This window comes from Pelobates fuscus, chromosome 6 (assembly GCF_036172605.1).
Source record: "Pelobates fuscus isolate aPelFus1 chromosome 6, aPelFus1.pri, whole genome shotgun sequence".
NCBI lineage: Eukaryota > Metazoa > Chordata > Amphibia > Anura > Pelobatidae > Pelobates > Pelobates fuscus.
The window spans coordinates 168,831,798-168,856,298 of record NC_086322.1 but is presented as its reverse complement, the minus strand read 5'-3'; the positions used below and the strand labels follow the sequence as shown (position 1 = coordinate 168,856,298).

At 38.8% G+C, this 24,501-nt stretch overlaps 1 protein-coding gene across 1 annotated transcript in view; it reads left to right on the top strand.

Annotated features, from left to right (window-relative positions):
- Positions 1-24,501, top strand: part of FREM3 (FRAS1 related extracellular matrix 3) — an 82,044-nt gene that overhangs the window by 37,543 nt on the left and 20,000 nt on the right. The window contains exons 6-16 of the mRNA XM_063458469.1: positions 490-741; positions 7,879-8,028; positions 9,078-9,287; positions 9,675-9,872; positions 11,394-11,558; positions 11,779-11,961; positions 12,557-12,687; positions 13,650-13,808; positions 15,208-15,511; positions 17,311-17,442; positions 19,170-19,501. Coding sequence (XP_063314539.1) covers positions 490-741; positions 7,879-8,028; positions 9,078-9,287; positions 9,675-9,872; positions 11,394-11,558; positions 11,779-11,961; positions 12,557-12,687; positions 13,650-13,808; positions 15,208-15,511; positions 17,311-17,442; positions 19,170-19,501 — 2,216 coding nt within the window. The remainder of the gene's footprint in view (positions 1-489; positions 742-7,878; positions 8,029-9,077; positions 9,288-9,674; positions 9,873-11,393; positions 11,559-11,778; positions 11,962-12,556; positions 12,688-13,649; positions 13,809-15,207; positions 15,512-17,310; positions 17,443-19,169; positions 19,502-24,501) is intronic.

The window sequence follows — 24,501 nt, the reverse complement described above, 5'->3', positions numbered from 1 at the left end:
GAAATGATGATTCTATGATAGGTAAAGTTTTTCATCTAAAAAAGTATCCAGTTGTGCTAGCAATAAGCATTCTCTTAACTTAACCTTATACTGCCGTGCATTATTTCAGTAAAAGAGTGTGTTCTTAAATTGTCTTACTAGCTGTAGCTAAGAGCATGTAAATTTGATAAAAGAGATTGGAAGTAGGAACTATAAAGCTATTTCATTCCCATGATGTAAACACTTTGCAAGTAATGCATAGGCAGTAATATGAGTACAGATCTTGTTAAAGAGGAGCCTGCTATGAACACCTGAATATTGGCCATCTGAGGATACCACTTCTCTCTCTACGCTACCACTTGTGACCTTGGTAGATTTGTCTATGCACAGTAAAATCTCTGAATTGTTGTCTTCTAATAATTTTATGTGTTTTCTATAGTAATGTTCTATGTAATTTTCTCAAATCTGTTATTATAGGTTATTTTTTTATTTTTTTAATGTGTCATGTAGGTTCTGCCACTGGAACAGTTCCATCGTCAGTTTTGTCCTATTCTGACTACATTACCCGTACAGACGATCTGACCAGCATAATTCGTTTCGACAAAGATGAGACTGAAAAAAATTGCCGTGTAATCATCATAGATGACTCGCTCTATGAGGAAGATGAGATATTCAATGTCACACTAAGCATGCCCATGGGTGGAAAAGTAGGATCTGAATTCTCCACTGCTAAAGTGGTTATTCTGGCCGACACTGATGATGGTAAAAATCACCTATTATTGAATAGCAGGTCTCATGTTGTTTGGATATAGAAGACGTTATAAATAGAACAGTTTTGCAGAGTTTTAAAATTGGGAAGTTATCATAGAAATGTAAATGTTATTGAGACCATGTTAAATAAATAAGAAGCCATTGCCCTTACTTATAATAAATTATTAATTTTACTTGTTATTTGATTTACTTTGCATTATAGTATTGCACAGGTCAAAAATATACCCAGGATTGTATAAAATGTGCTGTTTTACATCTTTCCAAGTCATTGTACACCCAAGTGTTTAGGAGTTAAGGTTTCTGTTAACGCAGCGCTAGCCACACCTCCCCTGACTGTGACTGACACAGCCTGCATTTGAAAAAAAATGGTTTCATTCTCAATCAGATGTTAACTTGATTAGAAGTTTATCTCCTGCTCTGTAAATTGAACTAAAATCCCACACAGAAAGCTCATGCAAGGTATAGCAAGCTATTAACAGAGCAGGAGATAAGAAATCCAAATTAAACCGACAATACAATAAAGGATGTGTAAACATTAGATCTCACTTTACAGGAATTATTTACGAAGGCTTTGAAAGTAAGATGCACAGAGCTGTGGCTAGGGTTGCATGAACAAAGTGATTTAAGTTCTAAATGGCAACGAAATAATCAATGAGACTCAGGGCCAGCGCTACCATTAGTCGAATAAGGCATTCACCTAGGGCGCCGGCCTGTTGGGGGCACCCACCAAGAGGTTTCCTGGTGGGCTGCCCTGGCTGCTGCTGTGCTGGATGAGCAGCTCCTTAATCATCCCCAGCACAGCCATTTATCTGCTGGGCTCCTTACCTCACCTCCTGGAAGAGCACTCTGCTTGCTGCAGGCAGGGGAAGCCGGAACACGACTTGGTATCCCAGCTGCCCCCTGCCTGTAAACACCGGAAACACTCTGCAGGAAGTAAGGAGCAGCCTGTGCTCAGAGTGCATGGTTTTACTGCTCCACCAGCAGAAACAGGAACACTTCCTGCAGACTGGACCCCATCCTCCATTCACATCACTTAGGACCATTTGGAAGTTAGGAGAAATTAATATTTTACATAATTGTAAATTGGTGTGTCTGTGTGTACTGAATTGCAGTGTGTGTAAATAAAGTGTGACTTTAGATAAAGGGGTGTGAGTTTGTGTTTGAGTGGCAGTGTGTGTGTGTGTTAGTAACTGTAACTGACACTGTGTATGACAATGTGAATGTGTGTGTGTGTGTGTGTGTGTGTGTGTGCTAGTGAGTGTGTAAGTGACACTGTGTATGTCAGTGAGAGTGAGTGTGTAGATGACACTGTATGTGAGTGAGAGTGTGTGTTAGTGAGTGTGTGTAAATGACACTGTGCATGTCAGTGAGAGTGTTTGTGTGTTAGTGACTGTGAGTAAGAGTGTGTGTGTTAGTTACACTGTGTATGTGAGTGAGAGTGTTTATGTGTGTTTGTGAGAATGTGTAAGTGACACTGTGTATGTCAGTGAGTGTGTGCTAGTCAGTGCGTAAGTGACACTGTGTGTATACGTCAGTGAGAGTGTAAGTGACAGTGTGTGCATGTCAGCGAGAGTGTGTGTGCTAGTGTGTGTGTTACCATGTAAAGAGATTCGTATAGTATATTTATAATATATATTAATATAATTCTATATTAAAATGAAAAAATTCTACTTAAAGTTCACATGAATTGAATCCCACCGGCGGTATTATAAAGTAAATCTCACCAAATGCATTGATGTATGTACTAGGCAGTATAAGTCTATGGATATAAATATTAAGCAGTATGTGTGTATGGATATATGTATTGGGCAGTATGTGTCTATTGATGTATGCATTAGGCAGTATGTGTGTATAGATGTAAGAATCCTTGCACCGGCCCCGATGAGACTGCAAGGGCATGATCTGTATGACAAAAGTGCTTGATTAAGCTAAAGTTGTTTTGGTGACTATAATGTCCCTTGAACGTATGTGTGTGTGAGTGTTTGATGTGTGTGAATATATTTGTATGTGTGAGTGCATTTGTGTGAAATGTTTGATGTGCTTGGATGCATATTTTTTATTTTCTATTTCATTTTATTATTTTTGTTTAGTGTTTAATGGAGTGTTCCTTTAAAGAGAATGTGTGAATGTATAAAAAACGTGTGCCTTGTTACCTCTCCTACTTTGAGGTCAAGTCTTGCCATTCTATGAGCAAATAAATCTGTTATTACAATTATTGCTGAGTGGAAGAGTGCATAGTTTCTACACATATTTTATGAAAGGGACAGTATGTTCACCATGCGTTTAGGTATTGTATTACCAACTGAACTCCATTATTAACAGCCAAGCTACAAATAAAGAATTTATGTGTATTCAAAATATTGTAATGGTTTAACCAAAGAATATTTTCTTCTACGTTTTAGTAATACTTAATCAATTACCTTGACCATGATCTATACAATAAGAGTCCTAATTCATATCGTTGATCACATTTTTATTTTGAAATGAAAGTACAGGATACTATGCCAAATACCAGAAAGTGCATTAATTACAAATAACATGTTTTTTAAATATCAACTTGTAAAAGTTAATTGAGTGTTAACTATTTTGTTTTGTTAGGGAGACTCAGGGCCGGATTAACATAGGGGCTGATGGAGCTGCAGCTCCAGGCCCAGGCCCATGGAATAGGCCCATTTAAAAAAAAATATATATATATATTTTTTTTTTTTTTTTTTTTACACACTACTCTTAGGTTTGCCACCTGACTGGTATTTTACTGGCACAGCCGGTATTTGAGGTTGCCTGTCCATGCCGGTATTGCAGTAATACCGGCAATACAAAGGCAGGTAGGTATTTTTCTCAGAATAAATGGAGATTACTCTGCAATACCAGCACCGGCCAGTAGGGGTCACTGTGTGTGGAGAGAGGCAGGGATAGGAAGTTACAGCATATCCCTGCCTCTCTCTACTACTCAGTGATCTGTGGGGGAGCAGCTACACAGCACAGAGAGTCCAGACAGCAGCTCTACAGCTTAGGTAAGTGAGGGATGGGGGGAAAGGCAGCAGGGACACATGGGGACACTGAGACACTAGGGGACACATGTGGACACTGAGACACATTGGGACACTGAGACACTAGGGGACATATGGGGACACATACACTAGGGGACACATGAGAACACAGACACTAGGGGACACAGACACTGGGAGACCTGGAAACACTGAGACACTTGGGGACACAGGAAAACATGGGGACACTGAGACACTTGGGGACACTGGAAAACATGGGGACACTGAGACACTAGGGACACTGGGACACATGGGGATGCTGAGACACATGGGGATGCTGTGAGACATAGGGACATTGGGAGACACTGAGACATTGGGACATGGAGACACTATGTCCCCATTTCTCCCAGTGTCCCCATGTCCCCCATCCAGTGTTGCTAGGGTCTCAGTGTCCCCAAGTCTCCCAGTGTCTGTGTCCCATGTCTCTCAGTGTGCCTAGTGTCCCTATGTGTCCCAGTGTCCCTATATGTCCCAGTGTCCCCGTGTCTATGTCCACAACTGTCCCCATGTCTACCAGTGTCCCCAAGTGTCTGTCTCCCAGCCAGTGTCCCCTAGTCTTCCAATGTCCCCAAGTCTCCCAGTGTCCCCTAGTCTCCCAGTGTCTGTGTTCCCATGTCTCTGTGTCCCTAGTGTCTTATTGTCCCCAAATGTTTCAGTGTCCCCATGTCTCCCAGTGTCTGTGTTCCTAGTGTCTCAGTGTGCCTAGTGTCCCTATATGTCCCAGTGTCCCCATGTTTATGTCCACAACTGTCCCCATGTCTCCCAGTGCCCCCAAGTGTCTGTCTCCCAGCCAGTGTCCCCAAGTCTCCCAGTGTCCCCTAGTCTCCCAGTGTCTGTTCCCATGTCTCTGTGTCCCTAGTGTCTTAGTGTCCCCAAATGTTTCAGTGTCCCCATGTCTCCCAGTTTCCCTAAATGTCTCAGTGTCCCCATGTCTCTCAGTGTCCCCTGGTCTCTCATGGACACACTGAGACATTGGGACACTGGGAGAAATGGGGACACTGAGACACTGGGAGACTAGGGGACTAGGTGACATGGGGGCACTGACACTGTGATACATAGGGACACTGAGACATTGGGTGACTTACGAGACTGAGACAATGGGAGCAATCCATCTATACAGCAAAATCAAACTGAGTAGTTTGTTGGTGTTTTTACAGAATTTTCTCTGATTCACTCCTTTTGATTATACAAATGAGGCTGGTATTTTTTTCCAAGAAAGGTGGCAACCCTAACTACTCTTCACATACTCTTGCTTAAAAGAGCACTATAGGGTCAGGGACACAATCATGTATTTCTGACCCTATTATGTTAAAACCACCACCCTGGCCCCTTCTTGCCTCCCTAAGTATAGTAAAATATAACTTGTATTCAAGTCTGCAGCTGCTGGCTCTGTCTCTGAACTGACTGTCTGCTGACATCATCAGAAGTGGTGGTCTGAGCAAATTACAATACTTTCCCATAGGATTGGCTGAGACTGTCAACTAGGCAGATCAGGGGCAGAGCCAGCACAAGTCCAACATAGCCCTGGCCAATCAGCATCTCCTCATAAAGATAAATTGAATCAATGCATCTCTATGAGGAATGTTCAGTTTACCTAAATTAGTTTAGGTAATGCAGACGTTGGTCTCTCTAACACTGTGGCATGTCCCCTTTCTTCTACACTCACTACATACACCTTTTCTCTGTCTCAGACTATATACCAGGAACTTCTGCCTGCTAGTAAGAAGGTAAGGAGCCAAGTGGACCAGCGAGTGCTAGGGAACAGTCCTTGGAAAGCATGGATTGAGCGCGTCATTAGATGCATTTATGTCAAGCTCAGGGTGCTGCCTGCATAGTATACCCTTAGTTGGACAGCCTGCAGGATTGGCGGGCAGCCCGACATGCATTCATGCCAGGCTGTCCTTCAAATTCTTTGGACAGACATGCCTCCTTTTTGGGCATGTTCTCCCCTTTTGGCAGGTCTGGTCACGTGAGTCGCACCAGTGGCCCACCCTTTTACCCCGCCCATTGACTTCCTGCTTCACTGGACACTGTTAGGGGTTATGGATTTACTTGAAAGATGAAATCATAAATTAGAGATAGATTAGCATAGAGTATGTGTTTTCTTATAGCTGCATCCTATGAGTTTCCCTCCAGCACCATCTCCATCAGATACATGACGCTTGGGAGGAATGACTGTTTTAGTGTTTTTGGTCGATAAGATTCCGTAATTAGGCCCATCATAATTGTCAGCACCAGGCCCAGTGTGCTCTTAATCCGGCCCTGGGGAGACTATTTTGTAAGTGTATAAAAGAAAATATTATTTAAATTGTATATTTTAAATGAAGAGAGATCAAACAAAATGAAAAGATCTGATTTTAGGAAATAGCTGACACACGGTAGCAGATTAAAGCTCTGCTGTCATATTTAACTTGCTTTGAGAACAGGAAGAGGACAAAAAGATTTAGGATTACCATTCAAATAAAAGACTGAAGAACTAATGTTATGTTTCATTGGTGAAATGTAAAATCCACTTAGCAGGACAGGAACTCCTTCAGATGGAATCAGCTTCCCATGGCAAGCTCAGGGCTCAAGTCTTAATGACATCACCAAACTGGAAATAAGATCATGCTGTTATTATGTGATATTGTCTTTCCCAACTTTGAATTTCCATCAGATTATTCATTTATATCAGGCTGGATTAATATAAAACAAAGGCATTTTCTCTAACAAGCCTAGCCAGCCCTCCATCGGGGAATGTTAAGGGGCCTGGCCAAGCAGGGGGGCTCACAGGCCAATAGAAGAGAAACACCTTGAGACCTGCATTGTTTGATTTAGGGATGAATAAGGGGGCAGTGGCAGTCTGGCACAGGGGGCAAGGAACCATAAAGGACTGTCAATCATAACTGCAGATTGCCATTAAGCGTAGATAAGATAAATTTGTTCCATCCATGTTGTGCTGATTAAAAGAATGTAAACAAAGTATCACAACATTGTTCTATGATATGTTTAATATAAATACTGCTTTCTTCCTTATGTCTTAAGAGTGCTAAGTCTACTTTACTACATGAAATTTATTAACAGAGAGCATTCGCAAGTCTTCTCAACGTGAAATTTATTGTATAACCTCTGATACGCATATAAGATCATTGATCATACTACTTTTTTGCATACATTTTTTTACATTTTAAATTTTTCTTCTTTTTTTCATAAAATTTTTATCAAATTAGAAGTATATAGTTTATAGTTAGTAGACTTGTGCACTGCAAAAAAATTAGTTTTGGTTAATTTTTTCCCCCCAAAATTACAATTTTTTTCGGTATGACCAAATTTTAGCCATGTAATGATTTGGCTTGGCAGAACTTCACTAACGAAGATATGATATGGAAAACGAATCTGGCGAATGTGTTTTTATTTTACAGTACACTAATAGAAGTATATTCCCGTCATTTCGTTCACAGATCAAGTGAAAAAAATAGTAACCAATAGAGGGGAAAAGAGGAGGAACAGTTAAAAAAAAAATCTATATTTATGTATTATATATTTACTTCTTTTCCTTTTTTCCCTCTCTTGGTCACTTCTCACTTTGGTTTTATGGTTTGTCTGAACATTTCCCCGAATCTTTTTTCCATGGACAATATTCGGTCAGATTGAACTGTGACATGAACAAGTGTCCCACATCCTGAAAAAAATTTCAATTTTGCGGAATATGATTTGGCAGAACAAGCCTTTCCTGATGTGCAAAAGTCTAGTGTTTTTTGTTGTTTGCTTATTAAGACATGTAGAACAATTTTGTTGAGTTATGTTGATCCAATGCTTTTTTTTTTTACCCTATTTTGTGTTAGTTAGCCAGAGTGTTTTGATTTGAATTTGAATGTTAATAAGATACTATAGGCACCCAGAAAACTTAATCTCTACAGTGAGGGCAGGAATGGTAGTGTTTACATTGCAGGCTTTAACCTCTTGGAGTGAAGCTATCTTAAAACAGTATGGTAGTTGTGCATGCCCTGCAGTATCAAAATATATATTATACACATTTTCAAGAAGAGTTCAGAATACATAAGCTTGGTCGTTTAAAAAATGTCAATTTTTTTTCTCACAGAACCAGCTTTCTATTTTGCTGACAGCAATTATAATGTCGATGAAAGTGCTGGATATGTGGAAGTTAGCATCTGGAGAACTGGAACGGATCTTTCCAAAGCAGCCACAGTCACAGTACAGTCCAAAAAAGCAGAACCACTGTCTGCTGAAGGTAGGTTAGCAAATTGTCCATAACAGAGGCAAGAAACAAATATGCTGATATTAATTAAAATATTTTATTATTTTTTTTCCATATATTGCACAATGTAAATGTATTGCACACATATTTTAAATTAAAATAAATAGACAATTACATTATTTTTTATTGTATACTGCTGTGGTCTGTGGATGTGGGTTGACCCAAGAACACCAAGAACTTGATTTAATATTGTTGGATAAGCTTTTTTAAATTATTTAATACTTTTGGAAATACTTTAAATAAGATTTTTTCAAAATATTAGAATTTAAAAATATATATCATATCTAAAATTAAAGCAATATACCAAAAATAATCACTAAATGAAAATATTTTTCATAATATTAAATCATTTTAAAAGTGTATCTAAAAATATTACATCATTTGAAAAGCTTATACAAAAATATTAAATTGAGGCCTAATACCAGGAGTTTTCGTAAAAAAGAAAAAAAAAATTTGAATTACCTTATTATTTTCAAACATGAGAAACAATAAACAAAATTTAAAAAATAAAGGGGAAAAATGGATATAGCAGATTCAGTTCTAACTTGGATAATCTGAGATCTTACATTTTGGATTCCACTGTGAATATGTAGCCTGAGACAAGGGCTCCTAGCTTAGATAACAATGTTAATGCTGAAAAAGATGTAATTTATTTTTACCTGTGATATAACAATCATGTATGCCAATGGACCATAATAAAATGAGAATTAGAGAATTTGTTACACATACTTTATGATATTTTAAGAAACAATTAACACGCGGTTTAAAAATTATATTAAGTGAACATGTTTTAAAAAAGATATGTAGTTAGCTTAAAGTCAAATTATTTTACTTTATAATAATACGTAAAAAGGTCCAAAAGCAACATCATGCTAACTAAATACTTTTGATTATGACAACCGTACCTCGGTGGAATTTCTGTGGTATAGCTTCCAATTAAATTCAGTTTTCCATTGTGCTCAAAATTCTATGACATATGTGTATATAATGTTTTATCATCTTTTCTTTTTTTATTTGTCTAGCTGGGACAGATTATGTGGGCATTAGCAGAAATCTGGACTTTGCTCCTGGAGTGAACATGCAGAGTTTTCGAGTGACAATTCTAGATGACTTGGGTCAACCTGCTTTGGAGGGCCTTGAAAATTTTGAACTGGTTCTTCGGATGCCCATGAATGCAGTTTTAGGGGAGCCTAGCAAAACAACTGTCACTATCAATGACACTGTGTCTGACTGTAAGTACCATGCCAGTTCCTTTATAATTCTGACAAGGCTAACATTAACAGTTTCTATGCTATTAGCTAGACTTAAAAGTTGGTCACCAATAGAAGCTTCTCCAACTGCTTTTCAATCCAACCTGCTTCTAACACAATCACTATGGTAGTGGGGTTCAGAATATTGTCTATGCTATATTGGACAAGTAATGGTGCCATGGCATGAAAAGGAGCTTATGCCAAAATATCCCACAGTGTCTCCCTCAGGAAAAAAATATAATCAACATAATAATTGTAGTTTGAATTTTTTTTTGTATATTAAATCAGCCATCTCATAATGTTTTGGTCCTTAATCTATGAGTTTTTAAATAAATGTCAACAATTTAAATAAATAATTTTTCTTTGTAGTACCCAAGGTCCAGTTCAAAGAGTCTACGTATCTTGTGAAGGAAAAAGATGGTCGAGTATCTGCTGCCATATATAGGAGTGGTGATGTCAACCACAGGTCCACAGTTCGGTGCTACACACGCCAAGGCTCTGCTCAAGTTACAATAGATTATGAAGAAAGGCCAAATACCGATGACTCTCTTGTGGTTTTTATGCCAGGTATTTTACAAGAATGATCTAAGTAATATATATATATATATATATATATATATTGCTACCCATTCAGTCTCACAATATGTTTTGTGATTTACTGGATTCCTGTTTTGGCTACTGCAATCCAATTCATCCTCAGTAAAAATGCACAGTTTTATTGATTGACATCTGAGGTTTTGATGATTTTCTGTGAAATGTAAGTAGTTCATGAACATATTTAACATTGTTATTCTAATGGTGCAGCAAGGCACTTAGAGATGTTTTTATAGTAACCTTGCAATGACTACACGCACATTTTTGTTGCTAATATTATCATCTACTCCCTATCGTGGAAAATGTTTGACAACATTAAACGTAAAAGCACTTACACTTATTTATCAATGATTCATATCTACACTGGCTAAAAACAGTTGAGCCTGATTCACGGTGTCGTAATCTTTCGTAAGTTGTGTGTGTTACATCTACATATTTTAAAGGCTACTTAAAAATAGGAAACAAAATTCTATATGATATGTAGATTATCTATAAAATGTAAAAGAATTTGAATGAAGTAGTTAACCTTAATGGGAATGTCTAGGTAATGGGTCCTTACTAGTTTTAAACAGTTGTTCTTTAACTCCATAAAATCACACATTATCTTCACAACAGATCTTGCTTTCTTCAGTTAACTGGATCCATCCCTTTGATCTATCCAGTGACCAATCAAATGCTTCTCAAAGAGAGGCATTGTGGACACAGGAAGCATAATATAATATGTTATGAACACTTACTCAAATAACAGCTAAGTGAACATACTCCAAACTCATTTGGAAACTAGAAAAAGGCATACTTGAACATAGATATTTAAAAAAAAAAATAAAAAAAAAATAACTATATATATATATATATATATATATATATATATATATATATACATATATATATATATATACATATATATAGTTTACACTATACTGGTGTAAAGGTTATTTCATCTTGGGAAATGTCTGCAGCCTGAATAGTTAGTTAGTGAAATATTCTTCTTATGAAATATGTATCTCACACCGGAGGCTGCTGGCATAGGGAGATTTGGTGTGTTTTTTTTTTGAGAATTAGTTTTTTGTTTTTTTTGCTGGCATTAACAGGCAATTATAGATAAGAAATACTTGTTCCTCTTACTCCACTCTGCAAAATAAACATTCCTTCGATACTGAACATACCAGGGCTCAGAAGGATACTTCTTTTCAGGAAGTATGCAGAAAGGCTGTGTGATTCAGGTGTTGTGGATAGTGCTATAACAAGAAAGTAATTTTGCTCCTAACTGACAGTGAAGTGAGCAGTGTACCTACAGAAGCATTATCTAGACACAAAAACACTTTATTAAACTGAGGTGGTTTTGGTACTAGTAATTTTAAAAACTGTAACTTGAAAAAAAATACAAGCAAGGAATATGATGTATCTATATTATTTAGATAGTAAAAAAGTAAAGTTAGCAGTTTGTGAGTATGCTTCAATGCATGTTTCAATAGAGACTTTTTTTTACCCTAGGTGAGACTGAAAAGCCATGTGTGGTGCTTCTTCAAGATGATACAATTTACGAAGAACAAGAAGAGTTCAGGCTGGTTCTCGGAACGCCAAAAAGTGACTCACCATTTGGGGCTTTGATTGGAGAAAAGAAAGAAACTCTAATGAAGATTAAAGACTTGGAGGACAGTACGTTTTCTGCTATTTATATTAATTATTGATCATAACTATAACTCTGTACTAATGGAATCCTGTTTCTGGCATCCTTAAGTTGTTTTAGTATTTAGTATTCAGTACGTTGACTGGTGCTATATACTATACTATACTAAACTAAATCTATTTAAATAACAATTATGCAGATACAAAAACTGGATTTCACCTACTAATTTCCAGTCATTTCTCTCCACAGAACCAGTCATCAAGTTTTCCGAAATCAAATATAGCATCCAAGAACCCCAGGAGATAGGAGAAATAGCCGTAGTGAAGATCCCTGTGCAGCGGATAGGGGATAGTTCCAAAGTGTCTATTGTAAGAATTCACACAAAGGATGGCTCAGCAACATCTGGTGAAGATTATAACCCACTGTCTGAAGGTATACGGCATTGCTGCTCTCCAGGAAAATAATTTGCCTGTTTGTTGTAGACTATAATTTAACCACTTTGCAGATGCGTGTTTTTTTTTTATTTCTCTTTTTGCCTTTTTTTTATACTTCCATTCATTTCTTAAATTGTTTTGCTTTGCACGTATAGGGATTTGTTGAGAATGTTTATCTCCCCCCCAAAAAAGCAAAACATATATCACTATTAAATTAATAGACATACATCAAACTATATAAGAAATGCCTGACTGCACGACGTGCAACAGAACAGAATTTAAAAAAATTTCAAACAAGCTTTGATATGTCCTCTAAGTTATGTATGAGGATGTCACTGAAGGAACATCAGATTTTCTACACAAAAGATGCTTCATTTTTCAATAATTTCCTATTGAATGCTGTATGTTAATATTGTATACATTTATAAGGCATTACGACATAGGATATCCAATTAAACAGCTATTTGTTTCATATTGTCTGCAGAAGTATTGTCGAAGATCTGCAATTACACCAATCTGTCTGCCTTACATACTGACAAAACAATGTAATTAATTTTTAAAGTGCACTTAGCAGCATTATTCTCTTTACCCAGACATTGAATTTAAAGAGGGAGAAACTGAACACTTTGTGGAAGTGGAAATATTATATGATGGCAAAAGAGAAATGCGTGAAGCTTTTACTGTTCATCTGAAGCCTGACGAGAACATGGTAGCTGAAACACAGGTAACAATTAAAAAAATATTGTAACTCAAAGCTGAACACTTTTGATCATATTTCCTACAGACTTTCCTTATATTTCCTATATAGACGAGTGGGTTCCAAAACAGTCCTCGAGGTACACCTACCAGTCCAGGATTTAGGGATTAGCCAGTTATGTGTAAGGTGTTTTTAAAAAGAAAAAAAAAGAAAACACAATTGGGTAATTCCTAAATTCCTGGACTTCTAGGCGTGCCTTGAGGACTGGTTTGAAAACCACTTATCTAGACCATTAATGTACTATGTAGTCTTCTTCTAGAAATATCTTTCAAGTTCCTCTTTCACATAGTCTGTTGTTTCCCTAGTACATCCACTATTTCACAATAAAGCATCATGAAACCTGACCTGCCTAAAACCTGCACCAGGGTCCCTTGTACAGATCCAGAGCCAGAATGCAGTAATAGACATACATGCAGTGCTTTACGTATTTGAGAGAGTACAGTTGAAAAATGAGTTAGCAGTCCAATGTATTATATTCTGGATGCAGTATTATGGAATATAGATTATGTATGTTTTAGTATTATGGAATAGATTGCTGTTATGCAATAGAGCTGTAATATATTTAGCACGGGGGAACGTTGTCACAGTCACACTCACACACTGCCATTCCTGCTCTTCTTCCTAGTATAATGTTCTACAAGTGATGACACAGAACACCACAGACAATGAATCTGTCCATAACCTGTACTGCAGTCTTTACAGTTTGAGTGATTTCCATCTACGAGTATTCTATAAGCTAAGCCTTGTTAGTCTTGATTTTTACAAAATAGTTTTTGTAATGTGAATGTTGTCACATTTTATGTCAAACTGTACCTACAATGATCAAAGAACCCCTAAATATTCTTAATATGGGTAAATTAATTGTAGGTCCATTTGGTATCTCTGGTATATAGATAAGCAAGTTTCACTGACACATGAATTTATTTCAGATGAATAAGGCTATTGTTTACATTGAAGAAATGGACAGTGTTGCCGACGTGACGTTTCCAGCTGTTCCCCAGGTTGTGTCACTTTTAATATATGATGATACTTCAAAAGCCAAAGAGAACACACATCCACCTGCAGGCTACCCTGTAGTGTGTGTGACGGTATGTATTTAATATTAATTATTATACAGAATTCAGCAGTACTAAGATCAAAACATAATTATGAAATAGAACAAGAACTGATGTTTTAAATGTGTATATTTGCAAAAAGTAGCTATTTTTGATGGTCAAATGCCTTTACGAAGTTAGTGTATATAAACATATACCAGACAGATTGGCTCATATATAAGGGAACCAAATTAGATGTATGCTGTCTCTTTGATCTAACGTACTTCAACACCAACGATCCAGAACAAAAGTGCTTTTATGAACTCTTACAAATCCCCAGTACCCAATCTTACACTATATAAGGTTGCTGCTACAGTAAATAAATTATATTGGTTTATATATATTTTTTTATATCTTTACATACAAAAGCTCCATTCATTCACTTTGCATTATTTGAAATCCTCAGTACAGCCACTCTCATTTACAACATATAAGAGATTTAGGACTAATTGCAATTTAAAACAGTGGTTTATTTTTAATAAAGAATTCATGTGCCTTAAAATAAGGCTCCTAAAAATCCTCTAATGAGTTGAAGAGCAAAACGCGCGTCAGGGGCAACTCTGCTCACATTCAATTCGAAGACATGTCACCATACAACAAGTAGTGTTCACAGCTAGCCTTTCTTACATGTCGTCTGTGACATGTCACCATACAACTATTAGGGTTTTCTGCTAGTCTTTATTTAAACAGACTCAGTTAAACTTCTGATAATAGTTACTTTGATTTAACTATTGGTGGGTGGTGGTGCTGCATTTAGGTTAATATAGGGAGAATATTTGGTATTAAGGTGTGCCCACGAAGGCACAATAGGATTATCTGCATATAGCATATTTAAAGGACCACTCTAGGCACCCAGACCACTTCAGCTTAATGAGCTGGTCTGGGTGCCAGGTCCTTCTAGGGTTAACCCATTTTTTCATAAACATAGCAGTTTCAGAGAAACTGCTATGTTTATGAATGGGTTAAGCCTTCCCCCTATGTCCTCTAGTGGCTGTCTCATTGACAGCCGCTAGAGGCGCTTGCGTGCTTCTCACTGTGATTTTCACAGTGAGAGCACGCCAGCGTCCATAGGAAAGCATTATGAATGCTTTCCTATGTGACCGGCTGAATGCGCGCCGCGCGTGCGCATTCAGCCGACGGGGAGGAGAAGAGGAGGAGAGCAGGAGGAGATCTCTCCGCCCAGCGCTGGAAAAAGGTAAGATTTAACCCCTTTCCCCTTTCCAGAGCCGGGCGGGAGGGGGTCCCTGAGGGTGGGGGCACCCTCAGGGCACTCTAGTGCCAGGAAAACGAGTATGCTTTCCTGGCACTAGAGTGGTCCTTTAATTCCATGTAGTAGTTTCATGTTATTTTTTTTCTACCATTCATGTTAATCCACAAAAATTATCTTTTCTAGGCATGCAATCCTAAATATTCTGATTTTGATAAAACTGGCTCTATTTGTTCAGCTGAGAATATTAATGATACCCTCACTCAGTATCGATGGCTGGTCAGTGCTCCAAGTGGCAGTGATGGAGTGACAAGTCCAATGCGGGAAGTAGACTCCAATACATTTTTCACAAACACCAAGTCAATCACATTAGACTCCATCTACTTCCATGCTGGTTCAAGGATCCAATGTGCAGCCCGGGCTGTTAATGCTAATGGAGATGCTGGACTTGAGCTACTAAGCCCAATTGTTACACTCAGCAGAGAGGAAGGTTAGTCTGTTTTGAATTCTATCACTGTTATTCATGAAAATCAAATGGTTCTAATCACTCTAGTAGTAGAGAGAGGTGCAAATACCAACCCTGGTCTGTTTTTGGGTATAGGACCAGTTGGTTCAGACTTAGTAGAACCAAACGAGGGTGCATTGGTGGTATGGGCCATTTCTTCATAATTTCAATGTCCTCTATTTTAAGCAGTTATTCTTTGTAAGGTTATCCAAGCTTTAGCTGCATTAAATAAGCAGAAGGTGAAAGGTTTCTTATTTTTCTAGGGGATAAAGTCTGTAACGGACTAATTTCACTGAAATTGTTAGAGTGCTTGCATTTTCTCGAATAAGGATGAATTCTAGAGCAATTCCAGCAAATATGTAGAATGGACCCTGCTGCCTAACTGCATTGCCAGAAATTCTGTGTGGGAGTGTCTTGACTCTCATACCAGTGTATTACTGTTTCATTTTGAAAGAGAGAGAACATTGGTGTGTAAGAAGGAATATGCTTTTTTTTCCATCAAGTTAATTTTAGCATCACTGATAGTTCCTTTTCTTATATACAATGTATTTAAAAGGTTTGGTTGATTATGGGAGGGGGGTCACGAGTTAAGAATAATAAAGATATACAATGTTCAAAACAGTTCAAGAGAATGAGTTATTAAAAGGGCTTGGGGTTTTGATCCTATGGAGCTAGAACAATATTCCAAAAGTGGAGTTATCCAATTCCAAAGATGATAAATACTTGTTTCCCCTCTAGCAAATGGAGGACCCATAGATATGTTACCTCGTTGGTGTTTCTGGAGGATTTTGCTTTGATTGATAAAGAGAAGGAGTGTGTGATTGGCTGTAGAGGGAATGTGAATGAGGCAATGAGCTAATGAATTTATCAGTCAGTGCCATTTATCAGCAAGACCTAATGGGAGAAAAAGCTGGATACATTTTAAAGAGAGAGTGAATTGTGCTTTCAAATTCCCAGCGAAGGGTGGCTAGTGGTAATACAACAATTCCAGGATTCTGAGAAGGTAAACTTGCTAGGTAGTAAAATGTGTGGAAGTCCCTAGTCCCTACTTGATTTTAGGAGAATAATTGTGCTATTTGTCACTTGAGGCTTGTCCAACTTCCAAACAAATGAGAGGAAATTATGTTTTGAACTCTTGAAAGAATAAGAGAGTCCCTAGATTTTGAGGGCTTGCAAGAAATACAGGAAGCATGGAGTATAATGATGTTGAGGAAGTCCCAGTCCATATTACCAGTGTGCCATTCATTTACAGACGTCATCCACCAGCTTATTTAATAGGAGAGAGAAATTAGTGGAGTATAAGGACAAGTTGTGCAGGGTAAGGTTTACCCTAGGCATTTCATGTGGGAATAACATCAATGGAATATGGTTCTAATTACTGGTATTTAGGGTAGGTTATCTTGTGCGGGGACGATAATCTTAAATATTTTAGATTTAGTTAAATTTGCTGTCAAGTTGCAAAGTTCACCATATACTGAAAGATATAGTAGTGTAGATAACTATAAAGAAGAGATTGTCTGCATAGTAGCCGATCTTATGGTGCAATTTAAAATGTCTTGTGCCATTATTGTGGCAAATCACTCAGAGTAAGGTTTCAAGAGAACCAAGGGTGCAAGGGGAATAGGAGGATGAGAGTTGCAGCTTTGCCTAGTGACATTTGTAATTGTGAAGCAACATGAAAAGGGACCGTTGACAGGACTTTAGTGGTGGGAGTAAACTTTAGTGTCTAATTTTTTCGAATCTGAAAAAAATGTTGTACACTAAAACACTGATTATTTGCCTAGGTTTGTGCCAGCCTCGTGTTCCTGGAACAGTGGGAGCTGAACCCTTTTCTGCAAAAATTCGTTACACTGGCCCTGAAGATCCGGATTATCAAAACTTGATCAAGTTGACCGTAACTATGCCACATATGGATGGTAAGTGTTTCCAGCAAGAGTTTTTATTGCAAATTCAGATTATCTTAAAAAAGATTCAAATCACTAACATACACAGAGACAGGCTATGCACATTATAAGCTTTCTTACAATTCAGCTCGGAGTTCGGGAATTCATGCAATCACTCGATAAGCAAAAAATTCAGACGAATTGCAATTTGTAACAAAACGAATCTACTAACAACCGCTAGCTGTGCATAGTAGCTGTTATATTATTCATTATACAGTGTGCATTTAGTTGATAATCTGTTCTATCCTAGATAAATATTTCTAGCTATAAAATATGTTCTAATATGATTCTTGTGATGGACCACCTGGCACCCCGACTGGTTGCCTCCACCAGTCGCTGCTTCCTAGTGCTTACTGAGTACCACAAGCACCGCACAAGAGACCATCAGCACTGTAATCCCCACTTCCAGCATTACAGCTTGGCTGGGGTCTCGCCGTCCTCCACCCACCCTGGACCCAAGACCAGGATCCAGCTTCCAGTGGGCAGACCTCTCCTACACCAGAGAGTATAGCAGGCTGCTCTTAAGAGTGATTATAACCCAGAGGAGTATAGTGATATAGCAATCCCCAGGGTAGATACAGCCGTTTCCTCCACACATGAGACAAGACTCTATTGAGGGTAAGCAGGAACTCATCTATTGGCAGCCACAACTGACCTTATATGCAGGTCCCCATGCAAGGGGCACCCCCCCTCCCCCCCCCTGTACCTGAGAGTAAACCACAGTATAAACAAATACACAACCACATTGGCTCTCAGATCCAAGACACTCCCATACATATTCATACAATCCCTCCTCTGTGCCTGGGAGATAGTTGGATCAGGAACTGTACTGATCTAATCCAATTATCTCCAAGCACAGAAAAATGTACTTTTTAACATTACCCCGAAAGTATCCCCAAAACACATGGAAACCCCAAAAAAGTTATATCCCCTGATAGCCCCGATCTGGGGGACCAACATATCACCCAGATCATTTCAGGAGTTCAAGATTTACATGGAGGTCACATTTTGACCTACTGCTCCTGCCCAAAAGAGTTCCATGAAATCAGGCTGTGGGGTCAGTCTATTACGGTAATACATAAAACAGTCAAAATACCGAACGTAAGACTTCTTATGGACACTTAGTCTATGTTCCTGGTTCGGGAGCTTGTTCCTACTGAACGCTGCTCTTCTCATACTAATCCAGATGAACATATGAAGGTATGGAAGTCCCAGTGGTCTTTGCACCATCGATTATAGTTCCATGCACTCTATGACCAAACACCGCTGTATGTGTTTTTTGCTAAAGATGGCCACCGCCACGTGTTCACACATAAGAACGATGGACAAACAACTAACCACTTAGAACGTTGTGGTTAAACATAGGTCAGGGAGGTAATGGGCTGCACACTCCTGTTCTGGGTGGTCCAACTGTTCAATAACTGAACATAATAAGTACAATCCGTTCGATAAGCCCCATATACTGAATAATACCAGGGAAAAGGCACGAGCAGGCTGGCAAGCAGGCCCCTCCAAGAACCAAAGGTTACTTTCACAACAATTCTAATATGTTTTTAGAATCAGATATACTAATACTAATTACTGTATTTGATAGTGGAGAGTAATGAAGTCAATACAATAAGAATATTGAAAGAGACATTTTTTGGCATGAAACTACATATAAATGTTATAAAATTACATTATCTTTATTTTTATCACAGGTATGCTTCCAGTTGTGTCAACCAGACATATTTCCAATTTTGAGTTAACTCTGAGCCCTGATGGTACTAGAGTGGGTAACCATAAATGTTCTAATCTCCTGGATTATAATGAAATTACAACAAAACATGGCTTCATCACAGATAACACCAAAAACTCAGAAATGATTGGGGAGACCTCTCCATACCAGTACAGCACTGCCCTGAGATCTGCTAGAACTCTACGATTTTATAGAAACCTTAATCTAGAAGCCTGTCTATGGGAATTCAACAGTTACTATGATATGTCAGAGCTTTTAACAGAATGCAGTGGAAGCATTGGGACAGATGGTCAAGTAAGTGGTGTTGTATTATTATTATTAGTAGTTTATTATTTATATAGTGCCATCAGATTCCATTGCGCTGTACAATGGGGTATTAAAGTATTAATCGGCAGGTGTAGAATTCTATTCATTGCACACTCTTGTGGCATTCACACTGACGTTTGTACAGCAGATGCAGGTCCCAGAGACCCAGAAATGATCAGAGTCAGGGCCGGACTGGCCCACCGGGATACCGGGAAATTTCCCGGTGGGCCGTCGGCACCTGGGGCCGGGCAGACATGTGGGTGTGCTGGCGGCCGCTGGAGGAACTTTTCTGGCGGCCGCAGGGGAAGCTGTGCTGTGTCTGCTCTCCAGCGCGCTACTGAATGAGGCCGGGGCTGGAATATGACATCATATTCCAGCCCCGGTCTCATTCAGTAGCGCGTGAGGGCGGGGGAGCAGACACAGCACAGCTTCCCCTGCGGCCGCCAGAAAAGTTCCTCCAGCGGCCGCCAGCACAGTTTCTTCTGCGGACGCCATCCCTGCACTGCAAGTGCCCCCCCGAGAATCCGAAGTTCTCCCTCTCCCCTGTCGGCTAATGCAGGGCTGGCCTGTCCAAGTGCCAGCCCTGCAATGTGCCTTCATGGACCGGAGGGGAGATCAGAGATCTCCCTCTCCGGTCCGCAGGCACTGTTTGCTGGCCGCCGGCAGGGGAGGGAGAGAGAGAGAGGACCTGGGGGAGCTCAGTCTGCAGCTCCTCCAGGTCCTTCTCTCGCGAGCACGGAGCGTTGCCACGGCAACGCTCCGGATCTCGCGAGAGTGAACTCTAGCCCTGGAGACCGGGGCTAGAGTTCACTCTCACCACATGGACCACCAGAGATTCCCCACCGGACCACCAGGGATTGAGAAATGCCCCCCCTCCTCCCTAAACAAAGGTAAGAAGGGAGGGGGGACATTATTTATATTTAAAAAAAAAAAAACATTTTATCAAAAAAAAAAACATTGAAAAAAAGCCCCACATCCTTATCACACACATACACACATACACTGCCCCCACTCACACACATTGTCCCCAACTACATAGACTGCCCCCATACACACACATTGCCCCACATACATACACTGCCCCCATACACACATACTACTGATCCCACACATATACACTTCCCCCATACACACACATTGCCCACATACACTGCCCCCAATACACACATTGGCCCCCCACACACATACACTGCTTCATACACACAAACTTCCCCCCATACACACAAGCTTCCCCCCCATACACACATTGCCCCCCACTCACACTGCCACGCACACACACACACTGCCCCCCCTAACACACACTGCCGTCCTCACGTACACACTGCAACTTTCACACACACACACACACACACACACTGCTCACACAGTCCTTCTTACAAAACACACACACACACACTGCACCCCTGCTCCTATGCCCTACTACAGCCCCATTTCCAAGCAGACCTCAGGTAAGTTGTCAAACTGTTCTTAAACGGTTTGACTACTTACTCTGGGAGGGGGTACTGGCACCATAACCACTACACTGAGCTGTAGTGGGTATTGTGTCTGGATTATTTCTCTAAATAATCTGCAAGTGCCCCTCCCGAGGTCAGGCTCTGGATCCGCCACTGCATCCCTGCTCCTCCAGTGGCCGCCATCACACCCAGCTCTCTACCCTGCATGACCCCCCTGGCCGGTCACCCACAGGTAATATGTGTTATGCTGTCAGTGTGTGTGTGTGTCATGGTATGTGTCTGTCTGTGTCATGGTATGTGTCTGTGTCATGGTGGGTGGGTGTGTGTCTGTGTGTCATGATGTCACTAGGAGGTGTCACTTGGAAGCAATGTAAACACTGCCTTTTCTCTGAAAAGTCAGTGTTTACATTGAAAAGCCTGCAGGAACAGGCTATAGACACCAGAACCACTACATTAAGCGGTGTGTGTGTGTGTGTGCGCGCGCCTGCTAGTGAGCTTGCTTGCTTGCATGTGTGTGTGTGCCTGCTAGTGAGTGAGCTTGTGTTTTTATGTCAATGAGCTTATGTATATCAGTGAGATTGTTTGTCTATGAGGCTGTGTATCAATGAACTTGTGTGTGTCAGTGACATTGTCTGTGTCTGCATGTGAGTATGCTTACTTTATAATTAAACGTTTTACTATGAAAGGACCAATATTTTATATTAGAAAAAGCTATATATATATATATATATATATATATATATATATATATATATATATATATTTTTTTTTTACTCAATCATGTGGGGTGGCAAGACATAGCCTTACATATTACATGCGACAATATATGGCGCATTGACTTATGGGGCTGGCATATATATTTTTTCCAGGGCTGCTTTGTATCCCCAGTCCGGCCCTGATCAGAGTGCTACATTCCATTGACGATAACAACATTTCTATAATACCAAAAAATTAAGAGCATTTGATTTTATCTACCTTTATAAAACAGCACAATTCTTGTCTGTATCTAGCAAAATGTAGGGTAATAAAAAAGAGACTTTTTGAAGTATTCACGTGTAATCCATGCAAGCTAATTGCCCAGATACTTTTTCAGGGTTTTTTTTTGGTTTTGTTTTTAAACATAAGCCTAACCCTTTAATCTTCCTGTGTTTTTTGTCTAGCCTACTCATTCTTTTCAACCCTGTCATTATTCTTTTCAGCACTCCTGCACTGCTGAAGGAGTGTGTGGAGAGCATTTTAATTTCATTTCATTTGTGCAGGAAGAGTGGTATATCTGTACAACTTTTTTTCTAATCTATCCAGAATTTTTAAGGTGTAGCTATACATGCAGATCCTGGATCTACATACATATGTTGCTTTCACTAGGGTATAAGATATGAGAGTTAATTGTACCCAGCCGTAATATAGTTATACTGCTGTTTGCAGTTGACTGTTTCTGTTTAAAAAAAACTGAAAGTTGGAGATTCTTATTTAGAAAAAAAAATAGTATAAAAATCTCATACTCAGTGAAATGTTATATTTATAATTGCTTTTATTTGCTAATTTCACAAAACAGTATTGAAAAGGAAATACACGCACGGTGGTCTTTTCCCTAAACAGCAAATTGAGTTATTAATCAAATTATAAAATTTAGGTCAGAATATAAAAATAACTGACATCCATTTACACTTTATATGCCCCCCAAAAAGTAATTTTTGAGTATGTTTTAAAGACTACCACATGTTAGACACCTGGAAACATAAATCATGTGTACATAATACTGCAGAAATACATCAACCTCCACAACAATCATAATTCAACAAATAAATGGTTAGGTTTGCAGTGCAGTCTAATTTGCTGTTTTTTGTGATTTCATGTAAAAAGACTGAAACAGGGTGCAGCCAAACAATAAAGATAAAATAGAGCTAAAAACACCTAGCATCGCAGGACAGCAAAAGCCAGAATTATATTCCCATCCCAAAATGTATTCAAATTAAAAAGGCGTATTTTAGAACATATAATATAGCACCGGGTATTTTTTTGTTTTATTTTGATTGTTGGGGTTGAGTGCCAGAACCTTGACAATAGATAGGTAGATAGATAGATAGACAGACAGACAGCTATTTTCACGTATCACATTAGGGCTATACATATATATATATTTTTTTAATGTTTCTAAGTATAATGTCCTTTATAAAACTGTGGGCTATAGAACTATAATAATATTTATGCTTAGGGATTTCTGGTTCTGTGTTTGTGATTGGTGTCCTATAGAGTTCATTGTTTCCCCCTTGGCTAGATGTTTGTTCTCTGGGATACCTTTATTTATTAGCTGGAATTCCATTCACGATGTGTGCATTCTAAGATGAATAGAGACTAGGGCCCCTCACCCTTTTTTTTTTTGTAGAGAGAGAGGTGTTGAAGGGTTAGCTGCACAGCCTCTGTACCCATGAATGACATTTACAATATACACAGGCAGACATAGATACACCATAGCATACTTTTGTCTTGTGTTCAAAAGATTAACCCTTCATTAACAGAGCTGTAAACACTTTCTACAGTGCACTGCATCTGCTTTGGAACCTAAAGAGTAACGTTTTTATAAAATAGCACATTTAATTACCTGAATTCCAGAAATATGAACCAGGAAATAAAGTTGGGATCAGCATTATCAAGAGTTAAAGGACAGGATTCAGTGACGCTTAACTATGGAGCTAAATAACAAAATAATCAAGCTACGTGTGTTTTCAGGTCTGAGCGGTGATATGAAAGCATCTAGCAGATAGGTCGCTCTTTGTGTTCAAGGAATAGTACCCAAGAGATATATTTTCATAATTATAACCATTTAGAAAGCCCTGCACGTCATGGCTGGAGATAATATAATTAGGGATGAGTTCTAGAACATTGATGTGGCAGTTGCAAATGGAATTGAAACCATGAGCAAACTGAAGTATTCACAGCCCATAGGATTATAGACTCTGGCAATGCACACACTTGAAGCCACATAGAGCATAAGGAAACCATGCAGAACATAGGCTGATCCAACAGATATTGCACATGACAGAGTCACAGCAGGAATAGCTGCATAAATATATCATTGAATCATGAATATATAAGGAATTTCCCAAACTTACCAAAACAGGTAGCAGAGTGCTTTACTTGAATGACGACCGAAGCCACACGTTCCTTTAATGTGGTTGACGGTTTCTTGTTTGAGATATATGTTTCTTGATAGCAAGTGTACTCAAACTACCCGGTAAATAATATTACTAGTGATTAAATGTTAAATGTAGCTATTTTTTGTTTCAACTTTGTTATTGTTCCCATGTTAACTTTGTGGTTTATGTTACTTTATAATCCTCATTTTATTTCCATGTCATTTATCAGGGTTGGACAGTTATTTATTTTTGCAAAAATACATAGATAAATAATTTTTAAAAGCAAAGTTAAACATAGATAATCTATAAATGCTTTAAATGTCATAAATGGTCGGGGCCTTCGTTAAATTCTCCACTTACATGATTCATTAATTTGAAACTTTTTTGTAAATATCTT